We start from the raw sequence: 17814 nt of genomic DNA on the forward strand, positions 1-17814 counted from the left end.
GAATTTCAGGTACAAAACAGATTAATAGGGAAGATATTTGGGGATGGATGGTGTTCTGTTTTTCCTATGTTTAATGAAGTGCAGTGCAGCAAATACACTTACTAAGTTACCAAATTGGATTCATTAATGGAGATCATCTGTGTCAGAGCATTCTGTGGAAGAAACTGCCCAAGAACGTAGTGAGTTGATCACTGTGGCTGTTGTGATTTTTATGGAAACTGGCTCAGTCGAACAGGGTGCTGGGTGAGGGTGTGGCAGGGATTTCAGAGAAGATCAGACACAGTCTTTGCACTCTAGCAGGGAGACAGACAGGCACATAAATAACTCACGCGGGCAGAGAGCAACGTTGTGATCAAGGTTAAGCAAAGCATCCCTGGAACCTGGGAGCAACTTCGGATTCTGGCTGGGGGCGTGGGGACAGATTTTTAGAAGCAGTGTGGTTTGAGCAGTTGGGGTGGGGTAGGGCAAGACTCAGATGGAGGGAGGGCGACTGAGATCTGAGCACAGCCTGAGCAAAGGCTCTGAGGTAAGAAAAGGCAGGGCGTCTCTGGAGAAGGACAAACAGATGGGGAATGCAGGGGTCTGTATGCGTGAATGTGGGCGGGGGTGGGGGGGCGTGTAACGGTGGGAAAGGCTGGCGGGGAGCAAAGTGGGGAAGAATTAAACCTTTCAGGTGAGCTGTTTGGAGGACAGTTGATATGTAGTGGGAAACCACTAACCTTTTTGGGCAGGGGAGGAGCTGACAAGATCTGTGTTGGGAAGTGGGGGCTGGTATGGAGGAGGAAAGGATGTGTGTGTGCACGGAGGGAACTGGATGCCAGGGGCTGAAGGTGCAGAGGAGGCCTGCCTCTGTTGCTTCCTGCATGTGTGACCTTGGACAAGTTCACTTCTGTCCCCTGAGCCTCTTTTCCTCATCTCTAAAATGGGATCCACCAGTTCTGAGGGGTTTGACGTGCAGCTTGGAGGAGAGAGTGCAGGGAGTGGGTTTGTCTGTCATCGGTGAAGCAGGTAAAGCCAGTGACTGGTGAGGACTGATGGGGATGGTGGGGAGGAAAGGAGATAATGATGACCATGTGACAGAAGCTTCCCTGGCATTATCTCATTTAATCATCTTAACAACCCTTCAGAGTGGGTGTTATTAGTACTCCCATTTTACAGATGAGGATTCAGGGACTCACAGTGGAAAAATTAGTCACCTGAAGCTGGGAAGTAGAATCCAGGTCAGGGTGTCTGCAAAGAGTGGAGGACAGTCCCTTACACCTGCCTTGGGGAAATGGGAGTCGGGGAGAGGAGGGGGGGCTATGGCAAGGAGGGGGAGCGCATATTGAGGAGCCCAAGGATGGGGAAAGGCATAGAAACTCATCCTCAGAATAGGATGGGATTAATCAGGGCAGGCTTCCTGGAGGAGACAAGTTTTGAGCCAGGTTTTATAGGACAGGAGTCATCTTGGGGCAGGAAGTAGGTCATGGAGGAAGGTCATGTCCCAAACTGAAGTCATAAAGTCAGGATCTTCCCTCCCAAACTTGTCCTTGTCCAGTTTGAATGGCACTGTAGCAGCCAGATGCCCGCACAAACCAGGAACTCAGGAACAACTTTGTTGTCTGTCTCCCCTTCACCCATGTCCAACCCATCCCCTGGACCAGTGGACACTACCTCCTTTGCTCACTTGAGTCCTCCCATTTCTCTCCATCTCCAGCACTATCCCCTGTACAAACCAACACTGTCCCACCTGGACCCCTCCAGGAACATCTAACCTGGCTACCTTGCTCTTTTTCCACCAGGATGATCTTACTGAAATGCCCATCAGATCATATCGAAGAGAGTGAAGGGAGACAGGCGGGGACCAGACGTTTTGGTTTGGGAGATCATAGGAGCAATGAAAGCCCTCTGCCCTCCAGCAACCTGCATTCTGGGAAATCTCCTCCCCCAGCAGATAGCCTGTGCCCCATTGGGCAATATCAGAGCACCTGCACAACTTTCTCTTTTCATAGCACTTTATTGCAGTTTGTAATTTCATAACACGGACACACACACACAATTAAACATTTGGAATAATGGGTAATACCTCTCCTGTATAAAAAGACACACTGTTAAAAAGTCACTCCCCCATCCCCACCATTCCCCCAGCTCTCCCTTACCCCCACCCAGGTAACTACTTTTATTAGCTTTTGTGTCTCCAGAATTTCTACATATGAAGATAAGCAAATAGGAATTCCTACCTTATTCTCTCCCCCTTTTTAAACATAAAGTACACATACTGCCCTTTCTGCACTTGATTTTTATTCTCTTAACAACATATCCTGGGGCTTCCCTGGTGGCACAGTGGTTAAGAATCCGCCTGCCAATGCAGGGGACATGGGTTCGAGCCCTGGTCTGGGAAGATCCCACATGCCGGGGAGCAACTAAGCCCGTGCGCCACAACTACTGAGCCTGTGCTCTAGAGCCGCGAGCCACAACTAGTGAGCTCATGTGCCACAACTACTGAAACCCACGCACCTAGAGCCCATGCTCCGCATCAAGAGAAGCCACCGCAATGAGAAGCCGCGCACCGCAATGAAGAGTAGCCCTTGCTTGCTGCAACTGGAGAAAGCCTGTGTGCACCAACGAAGACCCAACGGAGCCAAAAATAAAAATAAATAAATTTTTTTAAAAAAAAGTGTTTTAATTGAGGGCATTCTCTGTGTGCTATCATGCAAAGAGCTCCAGGATTCATTGTTTTTTAATATAAATTTATTTTATTTTATTTATTTATTAAACAGTGCCACGGATTACCTTGTCCAACATGCTAGAATCTGTAGATAAATTCTCTGAAGGGGGATCGCTGGATTACAGAGGAATTACATGTATAATTTAGACAGATGTTGTCAGGCTATCCAGCAGAGGGCTTGTACCAATTGACAATCCCACTGGCAATGTATGAGAGGGCCTGTTTAAAATGATATATTGTTCATGTGATTATTTGATGGCTTTTCTCCCCACAAAACTGTAAACTCCAGGATGGCAGGATTATGTATCTTTTGCTCATTGTCGTGGGCCCTCAATAAATACTGAATTAATGGACAGATTTATGATTCTACCAGGAATGGGTGGCCAGGGTGGGTGAGATCCTTTCGTGTTCACCTTGCCCAGTTCAGCTTCCCCGATCCTTGCTCTGGGCTGATTGTCGATCCAGAGGGTGGCTGGGACCCTGTGAGTGACCCTTGAGGTTCTGGAAGATCTAATCCTGACATCTGACTCATGACCCCCACTCCAGAGCAGACTTTCTCCTGCTGTGAACTTAAGAAATCCAATGTCTCAGTCTTATAAAGGGCTTGGAGAATGGACACTTGTCTGATGCTTGAATCCCCTGCCCAGCCTCTGCTTACATACCTCTGGTGACAGGGAACTCACTCCTTCCAAGTGACTCCTTTCAACTTCAGACAACTAACTTTTTTTTTTTTTTGCGGTACGCAGGCCTCTCACTGTTGTGGCCTCTTCCGTTGTGGAGCACAGGCTCCGGACACGCAGGCTCAGCGGCCATGGCTCACGGGCCCAGCTGCTCTGCGGCATGTGGGATCTTCCCGGACTGGGGCACGAACCTGCGTCCCCTGCATTGGCAGGCGGACTCTCAAACACTGTGCCACCAGGGAAGCCCCAGACAACTAACTTTTTAAAAATAAATTTATTTATTTAGTTTATTTATTTTTGGCTGCATTGGGTCTTCATTGCTGTGTGTGGGCTTTCTCTAGTTGCGGCGAGTGGGGGCTACTCTTTGTTGCGGAGCACGGACTCTAGGCGCGTGGGCTTCAGTAGTTGTGGCACACGGGCTTAGTTGCTCCCTGGCTGTGGGATCTTCCTGGATCAGGGATCGAAACCGTGTCCCCTGCCTTGGCAGTCAGATTCTTAACCGCTGCGCCACCAGGGAAGTCCCAGACAATTAACTTGTAAAAAGTTTTTCCATCTATTGAGTTGAAACCTGCTCCCTGTAGCTGCCTCTTCTTCAGGGAATTTTAACGGCGGCTCTCTGGAAACAGGGCTTTCTGGCAGACGAGCAGGGGGTATATTTGGGGACAGGTACCTCTCATCTATCATTTTCTAGCAAGTAGGGCCAACTCCCAAAGGATCCCTGCAGAGCCCCGCCTGCCCACCTCCTCACTCTCTCCTGTCTCGCCTGCAGGTATGTGCAGGAAGGGCGGTTCCGAATTGAGGAGAGGACACTGACAGCCTTCCAGTGGCTCTACAGCCCCCAGCAGCATCGCATCCTCAGCCGTGCTGACCTTGAGTCTCCCTCCAGGTAAGGGGACCCACTGCCCTTACTCTCATCCTTCGTCCAGGCCCCTCCAGTTGGTACTTATTATATAGCAGTCCCACACTGGTCCATAAACTCCCAGTGGAGAACCACAGTCCTCAGTGGCAAAGAGGCCTTGCAGGGTCTTTGAAAGAGTCTGTCAGCCGGGGTGCTTGTCAAGCCTAGAATGCACTGAGTGATTTGAGGCAAATCATTTTCTTTGCTTTCTCCTCCGTAAAATGGGTATGATCATATTTTCCCTGCCTTCTATCAGGAAGATCATGAATCTCAAGTGAAACGATGCCTGGAGATCATCAACTGGTTCCTTTTATTTTATACTTTTGGCCGTACCGTGTGGCATGTGGGAATCTTAATTCCCGGACCAGGGATAGAACCTGTGCCCCCTGCGGTGGAAGCGCAGAGTCTTAACCCCTGGACTGCCAGGGAAGTCCCGCTGGTTCCTCTTTAAGAGGGAGAGTGGCTGGCATATTTGCTGGGCAGTCCCTGCTTTGACCTGGGTAGAGCCAGCCCTTCCTTTCTTGTCGCTCTCCTCCGCCATGCCAGAGAACCCAGCTAGGATCCTGAGTCCAGGTGAGGGGCACCCAGCTTCCTGCTCCCAGGCTCCTTCCCGCCCACTCTTCCTCCACACTGCGGACAGACATGAGCCGTGTTAGCAGTCTCGATGGAGATATCCCCGGGAGCCCTGCAGCTGCCACACCTCTTCCCAAGGCTTCTGCTAGACCTGACCCAGGACCTTTCTTCCCACTTTCCCCATCAAAACTTCTTTGCACCAGCTTCTAAATTAGCAGGCCCCTTGAAGGCAAGAATGAACAGGTCTTTCCTCCCAGGGGTGGAAAAGAAGAATGGAAGTGATGTCATTTGGGGGTACACCATGTGCTGGCCAGCAAGAGAACAGGGACCATGCTCTTACCGCATCTCCCCAAACAGGCCCCAGGAATAAGGTTCAGAGATGATGGGAGGCTTCACCTACCCAGACATCTGCCAGGAGTCCTGTTTAGCTAAGAGCAGTGCATGTGCTCTCTCTTGTCTCAATGACGATCTCTGAAGGTACAGGAAGCAGTGAGGGGACAGGTATTCTGGATCCAGTTCTGCCCAAAGAGGAAGAATTAATTGGATGATGATGTGACGTGACAGGAACCCTGGGAAAGGTGACTCAGGCCACCTGGGAACTCTTGATATCCAGGAAATGGGAGATTAGACAAATGCCCTAAACTCTAGAGGGCAGATTTCAGATCATGCAGAGAAGAGACCGAAAAGGCGCTAGAGCTTGAGGCAAGAGCATCAGGAAGGGCGCGGCGATGCGATCCTGAATGTACGGTTGTGAATGCTTGCAGGGACAGAGAAGGAGGCTGTCCTGGGAACACGCTGGCGAAGCACAGACACGAAGGGCACGTGGTCGGAATCAGTTTCAGGCAACGTGCAAAGCCCTGTTGTGAGCCAAGCACCATCTGACGTAAAGCAGCTTCTTCCTCACCTCCTTTCCTTTCGTCAAAAGCTCTCCACGACCCGACGTTATCTTATTTGCCTATTTGTTCATTGTCTGTGGCTCCCCCGAAATGTGAGGTCCATGAGGGCAGGGCCTTTTCCCTCTTCTGTATCCCGAGGTCCTAGCCCAGAGAAGGAGCTCATTAATCAGGCACCAGGTGAAGGACACATGAACATAATGCGGGCTCACCGGTAGGAAGGCTGGAAGGGAAGCTAGCTCCAAGACTGATGTGGGCCAGCTATACCCGCCCAAGATAACAGCCAGGGAAGAAGAGGACGGTGGGACCTCCTGCCCATGCAGGTGGCTTGAGGCTAACCTTTTTTGAGCCAAAGAACAAGAATGCTCTTCAGAGTCACAGGAGCCCAGTTGAGTCCATGGCGGAGGGAAGCAATCATAAGATAGGAAGGATGGAGTTATTCATCTCATACCTGGGAAGGCTGCCTCCCAGGAGACTTGAAGAGGAAGCTGCTATAGCTCTGTGACTCAGCACTCAAAAAATTAACTATTATTCTTTTTTTTTAATAAAAAAATTGTATTTACTTAGAAGCATTCAGAATGTCCACAAAACAGCTGCAACTTTTTTTCTTTTTTTTGCAATGACAGTGGTATTCAGTTAACAGAACAACAATTATTTCGTATGAGCTGCATCACAGACAACTGAAGATGGAAAAACTACCATCCCCACGTATAACTAATTTGTGCTGTGCACCAACAAGTACCTGCCTTAAAATTTCCATGCCAATTTACAACCCCCATGCTGTACCAGGCAAGGTTAGTGGCTATTGAAAATACCACCAGGACAGGGCTATCTAAAGACACATTCGAGGGCTTCCCTGGTGGCGCAGTGGTTGAGAGTCCGCCTGCCGATGCAGGGGACATGGGTGCCCCGGTCCGGGGAGATCCCACATGCCGCGGAGCGGCTGGGCCCGTGAGCCATGGCCGCTGAGCCTGCGCGTCCGGAGCCTGTGCTCTGCAACGGGAGAGGCCACGACAGTGAGAGGCCCGCCTACCGCAAAAAAAAAAAAAAGACACATTCTGTAGTGTGTTAACTATACAAAAAGAGACACTGTACAGTTTAAAAACAAATCTTAGGCCGCCTTACATTTCAATTTTTTTCTTTAAAAGGAGTGAGTTGTGTACAGGGGGGTTAAATGCTTTGTAGACAAGAAAAAAAAAACTGCGCTGGAACCAACGTATTCATCATCATCCTCTGCATCTTCCTCCTCTTCCTTTTTCTTGCTTTTTCAGCCTTGACGACTCGCTTTTTTGCTGCATCAGGCTTCCCTTTCGCTTGGTTTGCAGCAATATCCTTTCCGTACTTTTCCTTCAGCTTAGCAGCCGCCTTCTCCTAAGGCTGCTTGTCATCTGCAGCAGTGTTTTTCCACATCTCTCCCAGTTTCTTTGCAACATCGCCCATGGATAGGCCAGGATGTTCTCCTTTGAGTTTTGGACGACACTCAGAACAAAACAAGAAAAAGGCCGAAGGAGGCCTCTTGGGTGCATTGGGATCCTTGAACTTCTTTTTTGTTTCCCCTTTAGGAAGGATAGAAGTTTTCATTTCTCTTTCATAACGGGCCTTGTCCGCCTCCGCCATGTCTTCAGACTTTCCTTTCTCTTTAGCAGACATGGTCTTCCACCTCTCTGAGCACTTCTTAGAAAACTCTGAGAAGTTGACGGAAGCATCTGGGTGCTTCCTCTTGTGCTCCTCCCAGCAAGTTTGCACAAAGAACGCCTGTGATGATATTTTGCCTCTCGGCTTCTTAGGATCTCCTTTGCCCACGCTTAATTATTTTTCCTCCGCGAGGCACAGAGTCGCCCAGTGCCCGTCCGGCTCTCACTTGCCCTGGCGCTGTCTCTCTCAACTATTATTCTTGTATCACAAAAGTTGTACTAACTTCTGTGTGTTTATTATGCGTCATGTTGTAAATGCTTTGCAGGCATAAATTGATTTAATCTTCATGACAGTGCTATAATCTAGGTACTGTACTCCCCATTTATCAGATGACAAAGCTGAGGCGCAGGGTAAGTGGCAGTGCCTGCAACCACTACGCGCACTGCCTCTCAGAGGATGTGGCACGGGCCCCAAAGTGGGAGATGGCGAGGGTAATTTTTATCAGCGCAGAGGAAATAAGTTCACGAACCATAAATAAGTGAGCTTAGCATCATTCCTGGTCAGGTTTCAGAGTCTGTTATTAAAGAGATGGTTTGGGGGTACTTAGAAAAGAAAGAGATAGAGGGCCAGCAGCAGTGAGTGAATTCCCTGGGAACCCATCCTGCTGGGGGAAGCTTATTTGCTTTTCTGATTAGTCTTCTAGACTAGAAGGTAGGCTGGGGGTGGTAAAGCAGGAGACAGTGGTTCTGAGTTTCAGCAAGAAATTGTTCTTTTCTTCCCATCAAAGCCTGCAGGTGACACAGAGGAATGTGGGCTGGGGGAGGGCACAGCTAGGGAGGCTGATGAGTGGGCTGCCCTTGCTGAGTCTGCTCAGTGTGTTCATGAGGGACTTGGTGAGGAAGGATGTAGACAGCATGCCGGGGACATTGCCGATGGCAGGAACCTGGGCACCGTCCCAACGGACAAGATGGCACAGTTGGACCCGAAGTGCCCTGGAGGCTTGGAGTCCAGGTCCAAGTCTAGAAGGTACAGTTTAACAGAAATAAAGGAGAAGTCTATTTTGGCCTCCAATCTTGTCTGCACCTGAGCAGCAGGCTGAGGGGATCAGCTGTCTGAGAGGTTCCAGTTGACCAGAAGCTTGGGTATGGCCCCATGTTTTAAGAAAATGCTCGTGTCTTGGGGCTGCAAGAGCTCAGGGCAGAGTCCAGAGCTGAGGAGGAAAGTGCTATTTTGTCTCAGACTAAGAGGAATGCTCTGTCATTTCCTCATTTATTTTGTGGACAGAGATTGAGCACGTTCTTCTGCTAATACCATGCTGACGTTACCCTTGAATGGCTGAGCAGGTTACATTTTGGGGTGATGGGCTAAGCTGCTGAAGGGACTCAGAGGGTGGGTTGGCCACCCGCCTTCCTTTTTGCTTGCCACCCTGCTCCAGGTCAGGCCCTGGGGTTACGATGCCTGGTCTTAAGGAAGACAAGGGTCCTGCCTCCAAGGGACACACATTCTAGTGGGAGAGACAGACTATAGACACATAGACAAGAGAATATCTTGTGAGATGACCAGAGTACTGAACAAACTGAAACAGAGCATCAGATAAAGAGTGACCAGTGGGTGTGTGGGGAGTTTGGAAGAGGTGGATGGCCTCTCTGAGAAGGTGACATTTGAGCTGAGTTCTGAAGGACTCAGGGGGCAGACCTATGGAGAAGCTGCTGGTGAGGGGTGTTGCATAAAGGCTGGGGAGGGGCACAGGAGATGGGAAGTGAAACAGCAGTTAACAAGGCCCTATCTATGTTCCAGAAGCAGGAAGCTGTTGTGGCCAGAGCGGAGTGAGGCCATGGCCAGCAGATGGAAAGGATGCAGATTTCCATGCAATTAAATGGAGGGCTTTTTAACATTTAGAGCTGCCCGAATACAGCGTGGGCTGCCACCTGAGGGACTGGGCTTCCCATCACTGAGATGTGCAAGCCATATTCAGAGGCCGCCCTCCGTGGAGGTTAGGGAGGAAGACTCAAGCGTCTCAAAGGCTCCCTAGGGCACCCTTCCTGCCTTCAACCCCTTCAAGTTCAGGAACACCCTTGGTTTGGCCAAAGCTGGGAGGATGGCTGTGCAGCGAATGAATGAAAGCTCCCGGCTGCCAAGTCGAAGGCGGGGGGGGGGGGGGGGGGGGGTAGGGGGAGGACGACGACGACAGTTTCAAGGACTCTGGCAGTCCCTGAAACCTCCCACTTCCAAGTCCAAGTCCAGATAGCACTGAACCCCCTCTCCATCCCCACCGCACGCCGAGCTGGCGAGAGCCCCGGTGTCTTCCTCAATCCACCAGGGACCCGCAGATCTTTCCTCACCTCCGTTCCCCACCGGCCCGGGCCCCATTCTCCAGGAACTTCTGTGGGCCGGTGGGCTGTCCCCTCCTCCGCTCCCCTGGGTCCCTTGGGCGCGCCTGCCCCTCCCCGCGCCTTTGTTCCCGAGGAGCCGCCTCGGGCAGTCCCCTGGCGGCGGCGACTGGAGCATCCCGCGGGCGCCGCACCTCGGACTCGCCGTATCGGCCCCCCACCGCCCCCGCGCCCTCTCCTGCCGCTCGTACCCGCCCCTCCGTCTCCCCCCCACTTTCCGGCAGCTACGCGGCTGCGGCGCGGGGCGAATCGGGTGGGCACTGCCGGAACCGGGGCGCAGACCCCGGCGGCGGCGTCGTGGAGGGCGGCAGGAGGGCCCCGCCTCGGCCAGGCGCGGGCTTTCCCGCGGCGGGCGCGGCTCCGGCGGCTGGGGCGCGACTGCCAGGTGTGCGCGTGGCGGCGACGGCGGCGGCGGGCAGGGGGAGCCGCTTTGTGCCCGGCGAGCCGCGGCCGGGGTGCGCGCGTGCGCGCCGCGGTGACGGTGCGCGCGGCGGGGCGGGCGGCCAGGGCAGCCCGTCGCCGAGGAGGAGGGGGCTCGCCGCCGGATGGAGAAGGGGGACGCCGCCGCCGCCGCGGGCACACGGGCCGAGAGAGCTGCCGCGACAGACTGTTGCCATTCCGTCCACGTCGAGGAGTGAGCCCCGGGCGCCGGCTTCACAGAAGGTCAGCGGATTCGGGGCTGGGTGGTAATCCCGTAGTCAGCAGGGATCAGGACGCGAGTCCGGGGTGGGACTGAACCCAGGGTAGAATTGGGGTGTATGTTGTGAGTGCAAATGCAGGTGTTTGCAAAGAGAAATCAGCTCGTGTGGACGCGTGTGAGCCCTGCGCTGCGATTCCACGGAACAGTTCAGCGGAGTGGGTTGTTGGGGAGGTGGGGTGACTGTCCTCAGACACCCCTACGGGTGGGTCATGGCGCACACACATCCTGTGTGGAGTGTGTAGCTGACCGAGGTGGAGCTCAGAGGTGGGGTGTTTACAGGTGGTGGCGAGAGGAAAAAGCCAGGACCCCCAGGAGGACCCTGTAGCTAGGCTGGGTTGGTTTGTTTTTTTCCGAAAGGACATAAACCCCACCCCATGCCCACTCCAACCTGTGCCTGTTGCAGGGAGGGGAGAGGATGGTGGGGTGCTGTGTGAGACGCCTTTGTGGACCTTTGGGGCCGGGCCAGGATCAGCCTGATGCTCGTTTCTGGAGGCCCTGGGTGGATGAGCGTGGGGTGCCTGCCTTGGGTGGGGGCCCAGGGCATGCTGGGTGTCCTGACCCGGAGCTGGTTCAGGGGCACGTCCTTCTTTCTCCTCCTCTGTTTTCTATAGCTCCTCTACAACCTTCTTAAGAAACCAAAGGGCATTTATATGCAAGTGGGGTTTGGGCTCTGAAGGCGGGGATCTGCCTCTGCTGAGTGGCCCCCATTGGAGCAGCCTCCATAGGGAATAATAGGGTTGTCCTGGGCTGGGCGCCAGGGCCCTCTGGTTCTTTTCACGCTTTGTGACCCTGGGGCTGTCCCTTAAGCCCCACGCGCCTCAGTTTCCCATGGAGAGGGGAGAAGGCACCGCCCCACTCCGTTCTTCCTGCTGCAGAGTGAGGAGTAAACAGAGAGCTCACAGCTGCCTGGGGCTGGGAGGCTGGGAGTGACTCAGGGCATGTGAGGTCCCCAGCAGTGTTTTCCCCCTGGAAAGTCCCAGCATGTCTTTGAGACCTGGGCAGGAGTTGGGGGAAGCTCTGCCCTCACCTCCAAGCGAGTGTGTTGGATTTTCTAAGTGTGAGGCAGGGTGGGTATCTTCTAGACCTGGATGCTCAGGCTTCCAGAAACGACCTCAGGTTCCTCCTCCTTTCTAGGATGTTGAGGAATGGAGGGCGGGGGGCAGGGTGTGGGGAGGATTGGATGGGATGGGGGACTTAGAGTCACCAGATTTCTGGGCAGAGGCGGACGCTAAAGTTGAGTAGGGCCAGGGCACAGCTAGCTGGGAACCCCGCTCAGCCCAGGCTGTGAGGCGATTTATCGGGAGGTGGCCTCAGTTCCAGAGAAGATGACCTTGCTGCTGCAGGCATCCCGTCCCCACGCCGACCAGGATCCTGTCTGGATCAAGTGTGGCTGAGCCACTGTGGTTCAGAATGACTTGAACCTCGAGGGAAGGGGACCCCAGCATGGATGGTGGTGGCAGCAGCGGAGCAGACCTGGGTTGAATCCCAGCTCCACCACTGTCTGTGTTTCCACCTGTGTTTCCCCAGAGCAGAACCCGAGGATGCATTCTTTTTAATCTTACTACCGCTCTGTCCTGGGAGGTCTCCTGAGAAGCCTTAAGGGATGCGTTTCAGAACTGCCCGGCTGGGGAGAGAAACAGGGACGTGTTCATCCGTCAGCTCTGTTCCGTCCGTGGACATTAACTCCCACATGCTTCCAGGCCTTACGTGTGAGGCCCCAGTGGGTTCGTGTGGGCACCCCGCACTGCGGCTTCAAAGACGGTCCCGCTGGGTCCTCGAAGAAGCATTGCCATGTGGCTGCTCTCAAAGCCTGCAGGGAACCGGTCATTGCAGAAGTCGCTGGAGTAGGAAGTGGGACCGAGAGTGTCTGAAGTACGCCCTGGGGTGACCGACACTGCGTGACCTTGGGCAAATTTCCTATGTTCTCTGAGCCTCAGTTTCCTTATCTGGGGGTTATGGGAATTAAATAAAATTCTATCAAGTTTTTGAACATGGTGATGGGTCCATAGCGAGAGCTCTGTGAATGGAATATTTCCGTATATTTGGGAAGACAGCACCTTCTGGGTGGCCCAGATATTCATTCACTTAAGTGGAGAAGGGGGCTGGATTAGGTGACCTTTAAAGAACCCCCTCCTAGTCAGAGACTCTTGGGCTCAGGGGCCGGACACCTGACCTGGTCATTTCCTCCTGGAGCTGCGGCCCAGTCTCCCAGAACCCCTGAACGGCTCTGCTTCGCCTTCTGTGGATTGGAGACCAATGCCAGCTGCTCATATGTGCCTTTCCCTGGGCTGTGTCCCCTGGAGGACATGGGAGCCTGGAGGGTGGGCAGAGGGGCGAGGGGAACAGGCAGCTCGGAAGCAGGTGTTTAAAGGACGGGTGGCGAGAGGGCAGATGCTGGCGTTTGGAGCTGCCAGATGGTCATGGGCACTGGTCTGGGCCACAGTCAGTGGGGAGGACAGGGCACAGGGGTGGGGAAGGGCGAGAGAAAATGAACAGGAAGGGAGGGGAGAGCAGGTTGGCAGAGAGTGGCCCAGAATGATGGCAGAACCGGGGCTGTGGAGTGAGTCGAGGATTGGGGGGTGTCTGGAGTGGCAGGGACAGGCTGGGCCGGTGGGAGAGCGACGAGGTGGTGTGAGGGAAGGGACAGCACTGGTTGAGGATTAGTTGGGGGGGCCCTAGGGCATAAGCCGGGGCAGGTATCCTACTTCAGGATACAGTACCTATAAGCTCCCTCCTCTTCCTTTTTCCAGTGCATCTACCTGCTCCTCCTGGGCCACCACCCACGTTGGCAGGTGAGGTGCTGTCGGCAAATACTTGGGTCCCGTTGTGAGCGGTGATTGGAGAAGGCGAGGATGTACCTCTGCCAAGACCCGTTGCCATGGTACCACGGTGACCCTTGTCTTCCTATCCTCTCCCATCTCTGGGCAACGTGGCCCTCCCCAGAGGGAGGTGGTACATGGGGGAAGGTGTCCAGCTGCCTCTTGCTTATGCAGGGGCAGCTCAGGCTGGCAATACAAAGGTCATGGTGTCCATCCTTCTGCCTTCAGGCAAGGTCACACCTAGCCTAGGCTGGGCGGTTGCAACAGCTACTGTCTTCATTTACAGTCATTTAAAGACTCCTCTGACCTCTGTAATTTGGGACTCCTTTTGTTTTTAATAAGTTTAGTAAAAGAAAAAGGAGGGGCAATCAGTAATGCCAGCCTACCCATCTCCTCCCTTTTTATTTTATTTTATTTTATTTTATTTGGCCGTGCTGCGGCATGCAGGATCTTAGTTCCCTGACCAGGGATTGAACCCGTGCCCCCTGCAGTGGAAGCGCAGAGCCCTAACCACTGGACCACGAGGGAAGTCCCTCCTCCCCCTTTTTTTTAAGAGCCAGATGACACTCTCTTCTTGCCTGCACCTTTTTCAATGCTTTGGTGCTTCTCTAGTGAGAAGTTCTGGATCATGTCTGATCTCAGTCTGCCGTGCTACACTTTCTTTTTGTTGTTGTCATTGTTTGTTTGTTTTTTTTTTTTACTGTGTTTGCCACCACGCTTTAGGCCTTATAGATAAGTTAGAAAGAGATTCCACTCTATCTTCTCAAAATGCCAAGTGGCCATTGGGGCTCCCAAGGCAGGTGGGACACCGAGGCAAGGATTGTGCTCTGGGGAGCCTGGCCTGAGACCTGGTTTGGGTTCTGAACTTGCTCCTGATCTCCGGGCTGGCTGGTGTTCCACCCCCTTCCCTAGTTCAGATCCAGGGCTGTCAGCCTCCTTCCTGGGTCATGCTGGGTGCGCTAGCTGGGCCCTACCAAGGCTGGGTGGCATCAGGTATGGGCACCTGGGGGACCCTGCCAATTAGATGACTGGTAGAGAGCAAGAGCTGGGGGGGAGTGACAGGCAGACAGGCACAGTGAGGCACACCTGTGCGCGTGTGCGCATCTGTACACGTGGGTCCCTGGAGGGCGTGTTGCTGGATCACTGTGTCTGCACATGTCTGTGTGGTTACCTGTGGTCCTCTGAGCATGTCTCTGTGTGCACTGTGGTGTGCCCCGGCTTATTCGTTTTCTTTTCTCTGGGTGTGTGAGTTGGCCGTGACCTGGCGCTCTCCAGGGTCCTTGAGGGTGTGCAGGTCTGATGGCTGGTGACATTTTACCCAGCAGGATTTCCTGGCCCCCTGAGGCCCCTAAGTCTTCTGCCCTGCCCAGCTCTGCCCTCTTTCTGGGATTCCTGTCCCTGTCCCTCCCTCTGACTTGAGGAAATTGCTTCTCTCCCACTGGCTGTGTGGGTGCCCACTGCTGTTCAGGTGGGGCCTGGGGAGAGACAACCAGTCCGACCTCCAGCCCCATCCTTCGAGCTCTGAGCTGAGGGTGATGAGTGGGTGAGCCCTGGGTGGAGGAGATGAGTCAGGATGGCTGCAGCGGGTGGCAGAAGCATCTTCAGGGAGGTGCGTGCACCCCCATCCACTTCACCCATCCTCCACTGTCCATATTCTCTTCCCTCGTAGCCATGCCTGGCAGTTTCTGATGGGGAGCAGAATGGTCTCTGAGGCTCCAGGCATCCCACTGGCAGCCTTGGCCTCAGCATAATCATTTAAATTTATGGAGCTCTTCCTGTGCCAGTCCCTGAACTCACAAGTTACATGTATTAGCTCCTTGGCTCCTCAGAACAATCCTATGAGGTGGGTTATGAAAGCATCCCCATCTTATGAGGCAGTGGAGGCTCAGAGAGGCTGGGTCACTTCCACAAGGTCACACAGCTAGTAAGTAGTGGAGCCAGGACATGAATCTGGGTCTATTCTTGACACTTGTTGCCGTGCCCTCCACTCTTCACAAAGCTGCATCCGTCTCATCCTTACAGTCTCTCCTTCAGAGAGGCCGATTCAGATCATCCCCTCTAAACAGAGTTCCCCACCCACCCCCACTCCCCTTTGGATCACATCACCCTATTGTAAATACCTGTTGTAAAGTTATCCCTCTCTTGTCCTCCACCTCTCCACCCCTAGTCCCCCCAGGGATTTGTCTGTCTTGTTCACTGAAATACCCTCAGCACTATCAGAGAGCCTGGAACAAAGTAGGGATGTGATAACCATTCGATGAATGGATGAATGATTGAACACGTGAAGGTATGTCTGACTCCAGACCTAAGCTCTATACCCCTTCTCTACATTGTTTTTCCCAGCAGGGACCACTGCAGGGTGGCCGGGAACACAGCTCTGGAGTCATTTCGCTGGGTTCACTGTTCTGGTTATCTGATGCTGCATAATAAACCGTGCAGAAGCTTATGGCCTGAAACAACAGTGTTGTTTATTTTGCTCAGGAATCTGCAGCTTGGGCAGGGCTTGTGGGGATCCTTGTATCTGCTCTGCCATTGTCTTCTGGGGTGGCTCAAAGTCCAGGGGCGGGGATTGTCTGAAGGCTCAGCTGCTCACATGTCTGGCATGTGGTGCTGGCTGTTGGCATGAGGTCTTAGTTCCTCGCCACACAGGCCTCTCTGTGTGCCCCCTCTGTGTGCTAGCTTGGGCTTCCTCACAGTGTGCTGGCTGGATTAGGGGCAAGAAAGAGCCAGACAGAAGCTATTTCACCTTTTCTTACCTGGCCTGGGAAATGATGCAGCTTCCCTTCTGCCAGAATCACAGATCCACCAGGATCCAAGAGGGAGGAACGTGTACCCCACCGCTTAATGGAGGGGTGTTAATGTCACAGGGTAAGAAGAACATGTGGAATGGGGATATATTATGGGATGGTGGGGCCATCTTTGGAAAATACAGTCTGCCACAGTCACTTCTTTGGGGTGTGACCTTGAGCTAATTACTTAGTCCCTCTGTGCCCCAATTTCTCCATCTAGAAAGTGGGAACACCGTCAGTATGTATTGGGTCATTTCGTACTCATTGGGTTATTTAGCGGTGACTACACTTCTACCCACGGATCCCCTTGGCCTCAGGTAAGGCGTTGGTCCAGGTTTTCACCGAGCTGCAGGTTCCAGCCCCAGTTCCACCCCCAACTCTCATGTAATACAGGAGGCACCTACCTGTGCAGAGTCCTTCCGAGGGTGGGGCTGGTGATGGGGAAAGAAGAGGGGACCCTGAGTGGAAAAGGCCTTTTCTGTCTCCTTTTATTATGTGATTCTAAGTCAGCCCTGCTCTCTTCAAAGGGGCAAGGGGCAGGGTTGGTGGAGATGCCACGAAGCTGGGGCTCCAGCAGGATTCCTCTGGGTCTGGAGGCACAGATCCCACGAGGACCCCCATCTTTATCCAGGGAAGTCAGGATAAGTGAATATGCTGTGTTTGAGGTGCAGGCCTTTTTTTGTGTGTAGCTCCCTCCTTTTCTCTGTGCCCCCTGCCTGCCTCCGTCTGAGTCATTGTTCATCTGCCAGAAGAATGGGTCCCCAGCCTGGCTTGCCAGGCCCAGGGAGGAATCTCAGGCTTTCCTTGTCCTGGCCCAGGTTGGGGTACTCCTCAGCTGGGCATTGGCAGGGAGCCAGGGGAAATCTAGGGGTTTGCTGGAGCCCAGCCTGGCTGTATCTCACATCTAGCACTGCCCTCATTCTCTATAGAAATGGCAGAATTGTTAAAAGCAGAGGCTCTGTGTTTGAATTCTGCTGCTGCCACCTGCCAGCCCTGTGACCTTGGGCACATCTCTTAACCTTTCTGAGGCTCCATTTCCTCACCAGGATGGAGGAATTGGTTATGGTAAGGATTAAATGAAATGAAATCATGGCGTAACTGGTTCATGGGAAATACTCAAGAAATGTTGGCAGTTTTTCTTTATAGATGAACAAAGTGAGGCAGAGGGAGTTTAAGCGATGTCCCCACAGCCACATTTAACGTCAGAATCAGGGCTGGAACCCATGTGCTCTGACACCAGGTGGTTGTTACTTATCTCTTGCCATACAGAGAATTCCTCCATCCCTCAATCCCTTTTGCCAGGGGGCAGTATGGCTGCCATCCTAGAAATACAAGCAAGAAGATGCCCCCTTTTCCTCCTTGCACTACCCAGACTTACCTGTAGAGGGCGCCGACACATACCTTCTCTTCCACCTGGGGAGGGAAGTATCCAGGTGAGGCTCTGCAGTAGTAGGGGAGGGTGGGGAGTGACACAGCTGAATGGGGGAGAGCGAAGAGCTGGCTTTGTGATCTCCTTTGGACAGCTCCTAGTGCCGAAGCTTCCCTACAGATAACTCCAGGGCCACCAAAGATAATGGGAGTATCCTAGTGGATTTCATTCCAGTGTTTCTCACTGGATTAGAATCATCTGGGGAGTTTGTTAAAGATGCAGATTCCATGACCCCACCCCACAACGATGGGATCTGAATTTTAGCCATTGCACTGGCTAACAGGTGTATAGATCTGTGGCA

The 17814-nt window shown here is 53.2% G+C and overlaps 1 protein-coding gene and 1 pseudogene across 2 annotated transcripts in view; one reads left to right on the forward strand and one right to left on the reverse strand.

Moving 5' to 3' along the window:
* Positions 1–17814, forward strand: part of RAP1GAP2 (RAP1 GTPase activating protein 2) — a 445551-nt gene that overhangs the window by 5781 nt on the left and 421956 nt on the right. The window contains exon 2 of one of the 2 annotated variants that reach the window (XM_033423226.2): positions 4157–4273. In XM_033423226.2, coding sequence (XP_033279117.1) covers positions 4157–4273 — 117 coding nt within the window. Of the gene's footprint in view, positions 1–4156; positions 4274–10268; positions 10440–17814 lie in introns of those variants that run through there. The other variant, XM_033423229.2, reaches the window with a different exon arrangement.
* Positions 6280–7560, reverse strand: LOC125962106 (high mobility group protein B1-like; annotated as a pseudogene).

Source organism: Orcinus orca, chromosome 19 (genome assembly GCF_937001465.1).
Source record: "Orcinus orca chromosome 19, mOrcOrc1.1, whole genome shotgun sequence".
Classification (NCBI taxonomy): Eukaryota; Metazoa; Chordata; class Mammalia; order Artiodactyla; family Delphinidae; genus Orcinus; species Orcinus orca.